At 34.1% G+C, this 13,778-nt stretch overlaps 1 protein-coding gene across 3 annotated transcripts in view; it reads right to left on the reverse strand.

Moving 5' to 3' along the window:
• myo16 (myosin XVI) overlaps window positions 1-13,778 on the reverse strand; it is a 169,309-nt gene that overhangs the window by 111,292 nt on the left and 44,239 nt on the right. For all 3 annotated transcript variants that reach the window (XM_088597184.1, XM_088597176.1, XM_088597169.1), the window contains exons 4-6: window positions 13,475-13,618; window positions 4,685-4,793; window positions 37-161 (exon numbers count right to left, since the gene is read on the reverse strand). In XM_088597184.1, the coding sequence (XP_088453310.1) occupies window positions 37-161; window positions 4,685-4,793; window positions 13,475-13,618 (378 nt within the window). The remainder of the gene's footprint in view (window positions 1-36; window positions 162-4,684; window positions 4,794-13,474; window positions 13,619-13,778) is intronic.

The following is a 13,778-nucleotide window of genomic DNA, read 5'->3' on the forward strand; positions in this document are numbered from 1 at the left end:
CGCCAATCTAGAAAGATTATTAAGGTCTTCTCTTACCAGTGTGACACCTTCATCATTCCTCTGATTCACACTTCCCCCAGATGCTATTAGATGCTTGACATCTGACAACATATCCAAAGGGCGCTGTGCCTTCATTTGCTGCATGGAGCTGACATCCACACCTGCAACCAAGATCATTCTGTCAATCCAGGCTGTCTGAGCCACAGATAACCACAGCCCTGACAGGAGTGGTTCAGATTTTGCAAACAAAGCTCTTCTTTTCATAAATCTCCCAGAAAGAATGCTCTATTTAATGTAAATTTAATCAGTGAGTCATTTTCTATACCAAATCATGCCCAGGGAAACTACAGAACATGGATTCAGACTTTGAAAATGAAGCAGGTAGATTTTTTCATAACAAGACAATCTGGAATACATAGTAAAATTTATTTTGCTACAGAGATACAAATGATGTCTAAAACCCTGTGGAGAGAGTCTGGAGAATGCTTCTATATACAGTACAGGTACAGTACAGTATACTGTATGACCCAATCATGCTTACTACTGTATTTGTCTGTTTACAAGTCAAACATTGTAGGGTTTTACAGCTACTAAATCTCTCAATTGAAGGGAATAACAATTCAGTAAGTTCAGTAAGATTAACACTTCTCAAGTTGCTTGGAGATTGCTTATAGGCACCAGTTTTCAAGTCTTTCTACAAAGTCTTAATAGGATTTATGTCATAACTTTGAGTGGGCCACTCAAGGACATTTACTTATTCCTTTAGCTTTGGGGTTGTACTTCAGCTTATTGTCCTGTGAAATGATTTTTTTTCTCCCAGTTTTAAGACATGAGCAAACTGAAACAGGTTTTCTCTTGTATTTGCTTGTTCTTTGCTCCATCCATTTATGCTTCAAACTGGAGCTGCCTCCTTGATACTTGACTGTAATGATTGTGTCAACTGAGAAATCTGCTCTATTTTGTCAAATATATTGTATAGCATTTGGACCCAAACATCCATTTTCTTTCCTTGTCTGACCACAAAACCTTTTGCCAAATGTTTACAGTATCACTTACAGTTAATGTTTTATTGCTGTTTTTGTCAGTAATGTCTTCTTTCTTGCCAGTCTTCCATACTGGCCAACTTTGTGGAATGACTGGGATATTGTGGGACATTTTCTCTCTCTGCCACTGAACTCTTTAGCTCTTTCAAAGTTGATGTTAGCCTCAAAAGGAAGTACAGATAATTCAATATTTTTGTATCCTAATAGGATGAGCTCTTTCAAGTCTTTCAAGTCTTTCAAGCATATCTGGATGACAAAGGTTCAGGTCCATCCTAGCAAAACACAAAAATGGTTGTCCAAACATATCCTTATGATCATCCACGTTAACAAAATTTCCAATTTTGATATCCAATGGAACTGTTCATAGCCTGCCCCCTATCCCTAACCATAATTATATCTTTAATAATTATAAATGTATAAAAGCCATACACTTTTATAGAAACTGAAGATTTTTTTCTCTTTCAAAAATAGTAAATTGGTAAATTAGTACATGTTAGTTCATTGAAAAAAGTAAGCAAATGAACAAATAAATACAACTAGAAAACTGCAACCAGTTTAAGAAGTTTTGAAGGCTCACAGGCAACACCGAGAGTCACAGGATACAAAACAAATAATGTGCTTGTTACAAGTTTTACACAGGTTTTGTTTGCAGTATAGCCCATAACAGAACAGGAGAGCAGTCAGATGGCTATATTGATTTGCACAGAAACCCAATTTCATCAGACTGCAATTGTATTGCCAATGGATAGATACCTACAGTACTACGTTTGGACTTAACCAGCAGTTATAGAATCAAATAAATAAAATAATTGTAAAGAGATAATTTGATAAATTATTTTAGGTAAGATGATCATTTTAATGGTTGATATTCTGTCAGTTATGAAAATAAGTAGTTCACCCGAAAGAGTAAGTCATTTAAAAGAACTTAACCAGCAAGCCCTAACATTCATATTGACTATTATTTACAATTCTATTGCCAAATAGATGGTTCTCTAGTTTTGTTCTATTTATTGTTTATTTTTGTGACCTTGAATGTAATAGCATTAAGACATATTGGTCTATAATGACTTCATTCCATTCTGTTACCCTTTTTATGTTTATAGGCTCTACATTAGCAATTTCCCAGCCAGTGGTCGTTTTCTCTGTCTTGAGAGACTAGAGTCAAAGAGCTTTGTTAATGGCCAATGAATAACATCTCAAGTTTCTTGGTTTCTAATGGTTTATCTGTCCCAGTGCACTTGCCTAGTATGTTTTCTCAGTTATCTTGCCTTTGAACATGAGCAGTTCCAAAAATAGGATAAAAAACCTTAACATGTACTTTAGACATCCACTACTTGGAAGCCTAAAACTCCTTTAAATCAGTATGTGCCTCTATTCCTAGAAAGTCTAAAAATGCATAAAGTGTGGAAATTAATAATTCAAAGGCTTATACATATCAGTGAAGGCTTTTTTATTTTATTTTTTTTTATTTAAAACCTGGTTAGTAAGTCTATGTAAGCCTAGAAGCTTCGCTTTTTAATCCAGTGATTAGGTGGAAACCAATGGTACTGTGACAGCTGTCAAAAGCAAGCTTGTCTTATCCATCAAGTAATTCCATGTGGAACAAGTATGATTGGATATGTGCTCAATCAGTCCACATCACACTGCAGACTACAGTATTCTGAAGGTGATTCTTCACCTTTAAGTGATTATCAAGCCTATTCAAAATAAAAATGACTGAATAGAATTGCATGATTTATCCCTAAGACATCTTAGCAGTAAGATTAATGTAGCAATGCTTTTATTTTTTTATTCAGTAAATGTTATGAATATAATGTTACAGTATTCATTGAATTCTGTGCCTTTGGTTATAGTTTTTCATTTTCTGTACTGTATTAAATACATTGAACATAGCAAATTTCATCTCAATAGATCCTAACATATATACACATATACTGGAAATAAAATGTTATTAAAATGGTACTCCCTCTGTGGTTTGAAGACAACATTTATCATTTTATATCTCAGCTCTGTGAAGTTATGCTGTCAAATACTGTACATTTTTTTTTCTTGAAAGGACCCCACAGCTTCAAGGCAGATAAATTGCACTTAGTTTCATTGTCTTTAAGCTGTTTTATAAAATGCTTAACTGTATTCCAATAATTGTACTCCTGGGCCACCAGCCCCGTCTCTGGGTACATTCAGGGGAATGCTTTATATCTGAGTGAAGATATTTCTCATACAGACTTAACAGATTAAATGAACCCTCAGTGTTGTTACATTGAATCCATTGAAGCAATCGTGTAAAAGAAATGCTAATGTTAGTAAATTTCATGTGCCTTGAAATTTTTTTAATTATCATAAGTTACAACTCATGGTATAATTATAAGTTATGATGATTTGCTATATACAGTATATAGTTCTCATATAGTTATTAAAATCTATTACATAATAATTCCTCTTTTACTGGAAAATGACCATCTTTGTTTCATACACTTCATCAATCCACATATTCAATCTGAATGTCTAGTTTATTTAATGAGCATTATAAGCTAAACTAGTTAAGTATCAAATTATTGTAGTTATACAAGAACCAAACATCCTCCAGATGGCAGATGTTCTACAGATATAATGCTGTAAGTTTCCAAAGTTTCAAATTTAACAAAACGTTTCATTTCATAAAATGTGAAAACTTAAACTAAATAGTTTTCACAGTGCCAGAGGTCATATTAAATATAATTGCAATTAAATATTTTGTGGATGAATAATAATAATTTTATAAAACAGCTCATATTCACAGATAACCTATCACTCAGTTATAGTTATAGAATTGCTTGTTTCTGTTTTATTGCTGACACTCTGCTTACATTCTCATCTATTAGGAATTGAAGAATAGAACAAATATATATGTGGGATGCTCAACTCCAGTTCTCAAAGTGTCATGAATTGCACGCAGGCATGTAAGTGCTCTTACATTTCCACGAGCTCTACTCTCTCTAAACGCATCAATTTAAGCAGCACTACTTAAACCCTCACTTGTCTTCTTTTCCTCACTCACGATTGAGGTCTCCTCCCTGAGCTCAGTACTTGTACGTTCCCAGCCCTTCTTTGATTATTTCTATTCTCCCGGTATATTGACTCATCGCTCTTCCTCAACTACGACTTCGCCTCCCGATTTGGTACCTTCAAACTCTCGGAACCTTCCTGGGTTTAGACCCAAGCACCCGTCCTCGACTACGACTTTGCCTCCCATCTTGTGCCTTTTGCTCTCGGAACCTTCCTAGCTTTTGTCCACGACCACTTCTTCGCCTTCCGTTTCGGCACAGAACCACAGATACCTGAAGTGCTTCGCACTGGGTCCAACCTCTCATAGCCTGGTTCTACGTGACACAAAGGACTGTAGGATTCTCTCATTTTCTGGTCTATGGGTTAAAAACTCTGGGATTCTATGTTACATAATTGACCTAACTGTTAATTAGCTACTGCAGTAATGTTTTTTAAAGTTATTTTATAAGCCTGTAGTTAGAACTATAAACTATTATTTTTCCAAAGAGACTTTGTGAATATTATGTTATTATTTTCTATGCTATCACTTTGTGTAACATTTTTTTTTTAATTTTTAAAAACCTAAAAGATGTTTATTGGTATTTTGGGACTTTTACCATTCTCTTCAAGATGCCGCAGAAGAACGTAGCTTGTCTCTGTTCCTTCCATTGCATAATCTAGGGGAAGGTTTCCGTTTACATCTTGCAACAGCACGTTGGCCCCAGCCTAAGAAATATACAAGGAAAATCAGAAATAAGGAAAGGATATACTAAACAGCAAGTAATATAAGAGAATATCTACTGTAACAAATAATGTGGTGCATTTTTTGGTGAGTTTCTGAAACATTAACATGGTCAGTGTAATTTAGTACCAATATACAGTATAAGAAGCAGCGTTTTCATAGCCTATTAACACGTTAACTTTTCCTAGCCAAGACTCAGAACGTAACACAGATCTTGTCATGTGTAGATACGGAGATGAATATTAATATATTTTTCCAATTTGTAAAGGAACACTTAATTCAATGTAGAAACACACAGTATGATTGTGATGATTATTTCCGTCAAGCAGAAATGATAACATATTTCAACTTTTCAAAATGCTTATAGCTGTTGAGAGTTGTGGCAACCAAGAAGTGTTCCAGAAGCATAGGGCACAAAATGGGACTACAACCTTGGCAGCAAATCTATCTGCACCCACTGGGGCAGAGACGCCAAATAACTTCAATAACACGTCTTAGAGGAAATCAGAGCACCTTGATTATGCACTCAGACATACTGTATTCTGCGAGAGCCTGCAAACTGAACAATACTTACTATGGATATTTCTATGATTTTTATGTTACAAACTTTGTTTCTTCAAATAATTAGTGTGAAAATCATGTATGTTTTAGATCCTAATTTTACGGAAGTATGATTTCATCAAGTGCAACTCAAAACCACAGTTTACTGAAGCAGTTCCGTTAATCTTCGTTTATTTGTTTGTTAGCCCTTCCTCTGTGTTTATTTTTGAAGTGCATTAATCTTGGTTTATGACAGGAAAACACAGCCTCATATTCTAACGTCATGCAAGAATAGGTTAAACAAACCTATAACTCAATGTAGCAGTTAAATCATTCCTCACGGAAAAAAAAAACAGCCTAATGATATACAGTATGCACCAATGCTCATTCTTCTTATGAATTTCATTTTTTCCACAATTTGTCAAGTAGAGCTGAATAGAGAATGTCCAGAATGTTGAGATAAAGTTTCTATGTGAAACATACATAGCACCCACAAATTTACAGTAAAAATAATTTGCAATTGCTAATTGTGTACAACATAACATAGTAATATTATATTATAACCTAATATCATTGTCCCTAAATCTTTCACTTCAGTGTGTAGTGTCACGTCCTGGGTTACATTATTTGCTACTCTCTATTTACTCTCTATTTCCTATAGTATATCACATTGCCACAGTCAAGTACCAAATAATATTTAATTAATTATACAGATACAATTATTTAACTAATTATAATGATACAGATAATTGCATTTAAAAAGTTTAACAATCAATTTAGCAAATTAGTAAAAGCAAGTATTATATTTTTATAGGGTTTGAATGGACATACAGTATCTGCAGTGTACATGGCCATGTTACCTGTTGTTTGCACTGCCTGGTGCTTTCTCTGGACCAATAGAATCTCCAATTTGAATAAAGGAATGCCCAATTTATTTATGAATAATGAACACATACTCTGAAAATATATAGGAATAAATAAAATACTCTAAAGCTTCATCATACTAAAGTATGTCACTATAGTATGTCATTATAAAAACATTGTTGAAGTACAGTAGTTCAGGTGGGCAGCTGCGTCAGCATGCGTAGGCTGCAAAGGAACAAGTAAAAGGTTTATTCCATGCTGAAAAGAGAAGAGAGGAAACAACGTTTCGGCTGTGGAGCCTTCTTCATGTGTGAGGAACCGAAGAAGGGTCCACTGCCAAAAGGTTGTGTTTTCTTTCTTCTCTTTTCAGCGTGGAATAAACCCATTATTTGTTCCATTATAAAAATCTTGTGCCTAAAGGTAACAGAGAAGCTTTAGCAGAACATGATTATACCCTAATAATCCCCTGAATGATATTTGAATAGTATTTCTCAAATGTACGCTATTTTTTACCTGTTTTTTCACAGGCAAATATAGATTATTTGATAGGATCTCGAAATAGTAACAGATACAGTAATACTGTAAGTACATTAAAATAAACTATATACATACCATTGCAATTAAACTTTTCAATATGGCACTTTGTAAATACCAAGGGAAGGTAACCTTGACCTTTCCAGTTTAATTGCATAATTTGCCCATAAAACCTTAATTGACCCTACTTCTAACACTCACTAGAAAACAGGAGGATTAGCTTGAAAAAAAACTTGCAAAAGAATGATTGTCTGTCTGTGGGATCAAATAATTGAGTTTTAATAAAAAATAAAAATCTTAATCTTAATAAAACATTTTAAAAGGGTAAAATAAAACTGTAAAATACAATAGCTTTATTCATATTAAGTGACCTCAGAACAAATGAACAGGTAAAATGATGCTGGATTAATACTACACTAAGTCTTCTTTATCCCTCAGGGTGCACTCTGTGTGCACAGTTCTAAATGAGCTAATCCAGCTCTTTGGCACGACAAATTTCGAGCTCAAAATCACAAATTCTCTCTGAAAAACAGTCCATTACAGCCATGTAGTAGAGAGATAAGAGAATTAGCATTGGTGATTCAGAAACAATGTAGCGCTCTCAGTGCTTGCTCATCCATCAGGGATTCTCATACCCTCCCTGTCAGCAAGAAAAGGATTTGGATCTTAAAAAAATGTTGGCACTAAGCTTTTAAGATAAGGATGTGGCAGTGCAGAATATCCTTAAGTATGTCCTTGACAGCGAAGTCTTGAAAGATCTTGCCAATCACATACATTAAGAGCAGACAATAAATTACTATATAATGATTAAGAAACACAGGGCATCTTTGCTTAAATTAGTATGCATCAACCACAGCCCCAAAGCATTGTGGAATGCCTTGCATATCCTTCATTCCAAAATTCTCCTTGGTAAAATTACAATTGTAAAGTGATGTCATTTTTCCTCTGTGTTTGAATGGATGAGTTTCCATCAAATTTGCATTTGGAAAACATGTCAGGCATAACTGCTAAATTTAACATTACCAAAAGGCTTCCCCTGTACACTATACAATATAGTGTAATAAACTGTGTTCCTTTACAACAAAACGTTCAAATGAAATTTAGAAGTACATAGTTATTAATGGTTCATAAGGAGACTTTCAACCAAAACCTAAGAGTAGAACTCCAAAACTCTGCAGAGACAGCTTATTATAAGTAATTATGGTAACTTTATATTACATTTATTTTGATGTTTTTATGCATGTTATTTATTCATGTAGTGTAGTGTTTTTAAAGTAGTTATAATAGTGTCTTTTTGCCTCATTCAGGCAGAGCTACCAAAATATTCATGGTGTGCTTAGATAATACTTCTTTCCCCAACTGCTTTAAAAGTGTATTTCATACATTTTTATACCTCTCTCTGCTTTAAATAATTCAAAGTACCTTTGTTTTATTCTAGAAATGTTAATGTTTAGCCACAGAAATTAATTTATTTTCAGTACTCGACTTTCCAGTGAATGCAGGTATCCTCTCCTTATGCAATCAAATGCAGTGTGCTTTATCTTGTTTTCTGGTCGAGTCACTGAACATTATGCTTTTCCAAGTAATTTTATTCTAGAATCTATTGTTATAAAATGGTGAATGAGATCAAAAACTGAAAACAGAAGAAGCAAAGCTCATCACTTCATAACAATATCTATCTATGGGAACCATCTTTGATAAAAAGAAACTGTAGCTGTGTAAAAAACAAAATAAATAAGCTCATGATATAGGTCTTTGGGTGTGTCAACAAGAACATCTGGCAATTCTGCTATTTTAAAAATGCCCACTTGCCAGTGTCTTACATGTCTTTTGGAGGACTTGTGATTATCTAAGACGTCTTTTATGAGTTCTCTGTAAATTGTTTTTAGTCTGTTTGCCATTGTAGATAAACGCATATGAGGACTTAGGACACTGATAAAAACCACATATAATTATAATATTATATAATATATAGGTGTTTTCATACAAAGGTATATGTTCATGTATATTCAATGACACAGTTGCAATAGATGAATCCATATTTATCTCCAGATGGATTTAGCTGGCCACATACATTTGTTTGTGACTTTATTTACATATTTTTGCTTTTGTTCAATTTCTGTCTACATGTTTAAATTATATAATTGTATTTCAAATGTTATTATGAAAATGCTGAGTTTGTATTGGACTATATCCTCTTTAGTCTTAGAATATGATTAGAATATAAGATTAAAATCCTGTAATTCATCCCATGTACAGTATTTCTTTCATGAATTGTTTGTTAACTTCCATCTTTTATTAAGAAAACCATGAATTTTATTTTGAAATATTTACTTAAATGTCATTCTATATGTTCTATGCATTTTCAACCTAAAATCAGTTATTCATATTTCTGTTTACTGAAGATCACTAGAAAATAGCATGAGCAAAGAGTACTCTAAAGGAAATTAATATTTTCCCTAAAGCCATTTAACAGAGAAACATGCAGACAGTTTTAAGTGTTGTTTATTATTAAATATGCTGCAAATCTTAACCAAGCAGGCTTAGCCTACAGTCTATAGTTACATATCCAATTTTGCAACTGACATTAGCCACAGTTCATAAAGCACTCCAGGCTTATACAACAAAACAATTAATCATATCACTGGTTCAGTGACAAAAAAAAACAACTTTATGTTGGCAGCAGAGCCAACACATAATATATATTTCTTTTCTGTAGTGTAATTAAGATAAAAATTCACCTTTTCCTATATGCTACACATTCAGTAAATACCTTATTGAATGATCCACTCCCAGGCTTAAAAGGTAACAGCAAAGCTATTTTTATATCTCAAGATTAGAAAGAATTGGCATTGATCAGTGGATTTCAAACCATAATGAAAGTAAAATGTAAACAGTAACGTGTAAAACTCCAATTTACATCACAAAATAGATTAAATTTCCAGAACTGCAATGCACCATATTCTGAGATTCAAACTTTTGGTGAGGGCAATGGCTCTATTACATTGTAAAGAAGCAGTGTGGTGTACTATGGAACTGAACGTTAGTTGTACCTCCCCTTTCCAAGGGGATGTGGGGGTTTATGCTACGTGGTTTCAGGGGAAGTAGTTTAGGTTAATTCAGTTAGCTGTTCATTGGAAGTTCAATAAAGCTACCATTCAGCATAATCCTTGACTGCCTCCACGTTTTGAGGTAGATATCATAAGCAGGCTTGTGAACAAATCTCTTTAAATCCAATAGAAATATTGCTTTTGACTTCGAGATGGTTTTGCCAACAAATACTATTTACTTGTTAACTCTGCGTGCAGATCACATTGGAACATTTCTGCTGTGAAATGTCTGCAGCACAACTCTTACTTATTCGCTTGTACATCACATTACATTAGTTATTACAGTGATTAGTGAGCAGGAAGGGCCGCTTCACGTTACAATTTAAGCAAACTTTCGTTCTCGCCTGTGGCAACATGGTTACTATACAGTACTTTACCATATGGTAAGTGAACACAAAGTTCATGGTTTTGTGCCTAGTTCTGAACTTGTAATGTTTGCAATACTGTCAATTAATGTATTTTGTTACCAGGATTTAATATAAGATCTGAGAAACTGGGACTCCAGTTCCCCTTTAAGGATTGATCCACTGCACAAATGGCAGGCATTCAGACATTTAAGGAATGCTTGCAGTGTTTGGAAATGCAAAGGCAGACATTGTATTTATGTTAAAGAACTGCAGCTGCAACCAGGGATATTTCATGGGTTTGAAAGAATACTGGTTTTCAAAATATTTTAGAAATTGCTAAATTCATTGTTGCATGTTTCTGACTCATTTCTGTGTCTGGTACTTTTGATCAATCTATATGGGGTCTACGGCATTCTCTTTTGGTTAACAGTTTGGTTTACCTAGTATCAAATTTACAGTATGTTTCAAATGTTCATATAATGTGTTGTATAATTGTAATGTAACTAAATAATCTTATTATTCTCATAAATTATGTGGTTGTAAATATAATTTATATCCTAACATTCTGTATGCATTTTCACTGCTGTCCAGAAAATAATATTAAATAATATGTTAACATGCCTTTTTTCATAAGAAGCTTTTTAAAATCAGTGTTTCTCAACATTATATAAATGCTTTGTTTTAAATCTGTTACTAACTGTATGGAACACCCTATACTTGCATATATTGAATGCCACCTCTCATGTGCATGGTCAGTTGTGAATGCTTTCTATCTAAAAATCTAATAAATTGACATAAATAAAGAACGGCAATGGTCCTAATACAGATCCATGAGGTACAGTATTAGCTGCATCACCCCAGTTTCAGCGTTTCAGCCTTATCTGTACTCTTTGGTTTTTGTCATAATATACATATATAAGCAATAACATTAAAAAAATTAAAATGAGCATTAAATACAAAACCTTTCTATTTAATTGAATTTCAATTTATATTAATTGAAATACTGTAGAATTTCATTCCTTATTAAAATCAAGAAAAACATAAAAAACATAAAAGTACTCTACTTATTCTTAATGTTCAAAATGGTATTGTCACTTCTATAAAACATTGGAAAAACGTATGTTTTTTTTTCTCCTCTCAACCCATGTGACTGCTTGTGAGTCACAAAGTTTAATTTATGTTGTTATTCCAATCCAGTTTTGTTCCTGTAATTGATTTTTCCAAGTCACCTGAGCCCCTTTAGGGTTACAATTTGACCATCTCCTGGGCATACCACGGCCTGGTGTGTTCCCAAAAAGTCAAGTCTTTAATGTTTCCAGGGAGAACTGGCTATCAGTCCACACAGAGCTATAACATGGTTTTTCCAGTCTCCGTTTCTGATCATCTGCCAGCTTTGCTGTCGACAGCCAAGGATCTGCCATCACTACTCTCCCCCTCAAGGAATAACCCACTAACCTATCTCTAAATGTAAAGAAAAAAAAGGCTGTACGACATGGCCAATCAGCATTCAAATGAAGAAAGCTCATCCTTGGCATGGCATCAAATAGAAACTCCAGAATGAAGATACGGTCAATCTGCCAGCTGGAACAGGGGAAGAATGAGTTACCCCTGACTGCAAGCCTCAGACAGAATGAGGAGCCAGTTTCAACAATGCACTATAAATTATTGTGTGCTAAATGAAACTAATGGTGGTAGTCATAACAGGCCTGGGAAAACATTTCCTTTGTACCTAAACTCTTGTTTTTAGCAAGCCTGGACCTGGCAACCTAAGTAATTATGCCCTGATGCACCATTTGCACTGACTTTGTTCTCATATGAAGAAAAATGGGTACATATATCATAAGGTGAAGGAGCATATTGTTTTTTGTTTTTTCTGATTCATACCAACCCCATGCAGTAATTCACTCATTTTCTAATGAATACAGCTGGGTATATAAATATAGGTTTCTGAGCATAACTGTACTTGCAAGCTTTTAATTTCCCTTTCAGATGTTTTTATGAGAATTGTTCTTTAATTACTCCATTAAATTTAAATGAGCACCTTGATTAAACGATTTCTCAGGAAAGTAGTTTTCTAGATAGATTAATTACCGTTTACAGTACGGTATTATATAAAGGTAGTTTTTATGTTGTCTAATATCTATTTCTATAACATAGAAATAGCCTGTTTTTTAATGTTTTTTATTATAATTTGATCTAGCATCTGGACCAGACCTAATGGAGTAGTACAGTATGTATGTTTCACTTCTGTTTCTAACTTTTTTACACCCTACTACATTTGCTTTTGTTCTTATGTTTAGAATTGAATTTGGCAAACTGACACTTTGAATAGTTATTATGAAAACATGTGCCAACTAATTAGTGTTACACAAATTACAATCAATACTGGGGGATATTACTGATAGCCTCCTCATTTTACTTCTTCTTTTTGGTTGCCTAATACATATTTGTTTTATTATTTTTGTGCCTGCATTACAGTACACTGATCTCTTTGTCTTTTACATTTCTTAGAAAACTTAGAAAAAGGTTTTTTTTTAATAAAAAATCATTCCAGATGCTATAGAAGCAAATAGTTGACAAATAAGCTGTAAACAAACAGATCATGCAGCAAAACCAGATAACACATGTGTCAGGGTAGTACTGTACATAGCCCTTATGAACTATACTCAAGGGTGCCTACTATGCACTACCAGGATATGACCATGAGCAGCAATACTGTTTACAACACTAACACAAAACAGAGACTGTGCTTTGGCGGGTTTGCAACCATTTCATGTTGGCACTGACAAAACCCCTTTTGAAACTTTTTTAGATGTCTGAATGGATTGGATGTTTTTTGATGTGGTTGGTTGAACATATTTTCCAGAATTTCATCTAATCACTCTCCAACAGTCTTATCCCATGAAAGAAAGCATACTGCATCACAAGATGAGCAGTCACATCTGCGCCAGAAAAAACACTTTGACCACTATAATATTTCACCATGCACAGAATATACACCTAAAATAATGACTGCATAATGTGTCATGACACAGCACTCTGAAACTGTGGCATCAGCATTACAGCAGGGAGAGATGAATTCAAAATGGAACAAAAAGCAAATTGAGATGTCAATGTGCCAATTTTTTCCTAGGACAAATGGAAGAAGATAAGGGTTTAGATTTGTATTGATTAACCTGCTGGATTAGGGATTCAATTAAATCATAACTGGAGATAAGGCTTGACCTGTTTACTTTTGTTGTTGATTTTCATAGGTGGGAGTCAGCTTACCAATAGAAGGAGGAGAGCAATGTCAGTATTGTCACAAGCACAAGCCACATGGAGGGGTGTCCAGAAATCCTCATCCTGCTGGTTGACGTTCATTCCCTTCTCAATTAGAATCTCTGCGGCAAAGGCATTGTCATAGCGGGCACACTAGGGGAAGAAAGGTCTGCTTTAGCCAGTGACAGAAAGGTAGCAGTGTCAGCAATAACAAACAATAAGGCACTGATAACATGCACACACAATTTGCATTTCCATACGTGATACACAGCTATAATAACATTCCCACATAAGACATTTTAATATTCTGATT

This window comes from Lepisosteus platostomus, chromosome 2 (assembly GCF_059453375.1).
Source record: "Lepisosteus platostomus isolate fLepPlt1 chromosome 2, fLepPlt1.hap1, whole genome shotgun sequence".
Taxonomy (NCBI): Eukaryota; Metazoa; Chordata; class Actinopteri; order Semionotiformes; family Lepisosteidae; genus Lepisosteus; species Lepisosteus platostomus.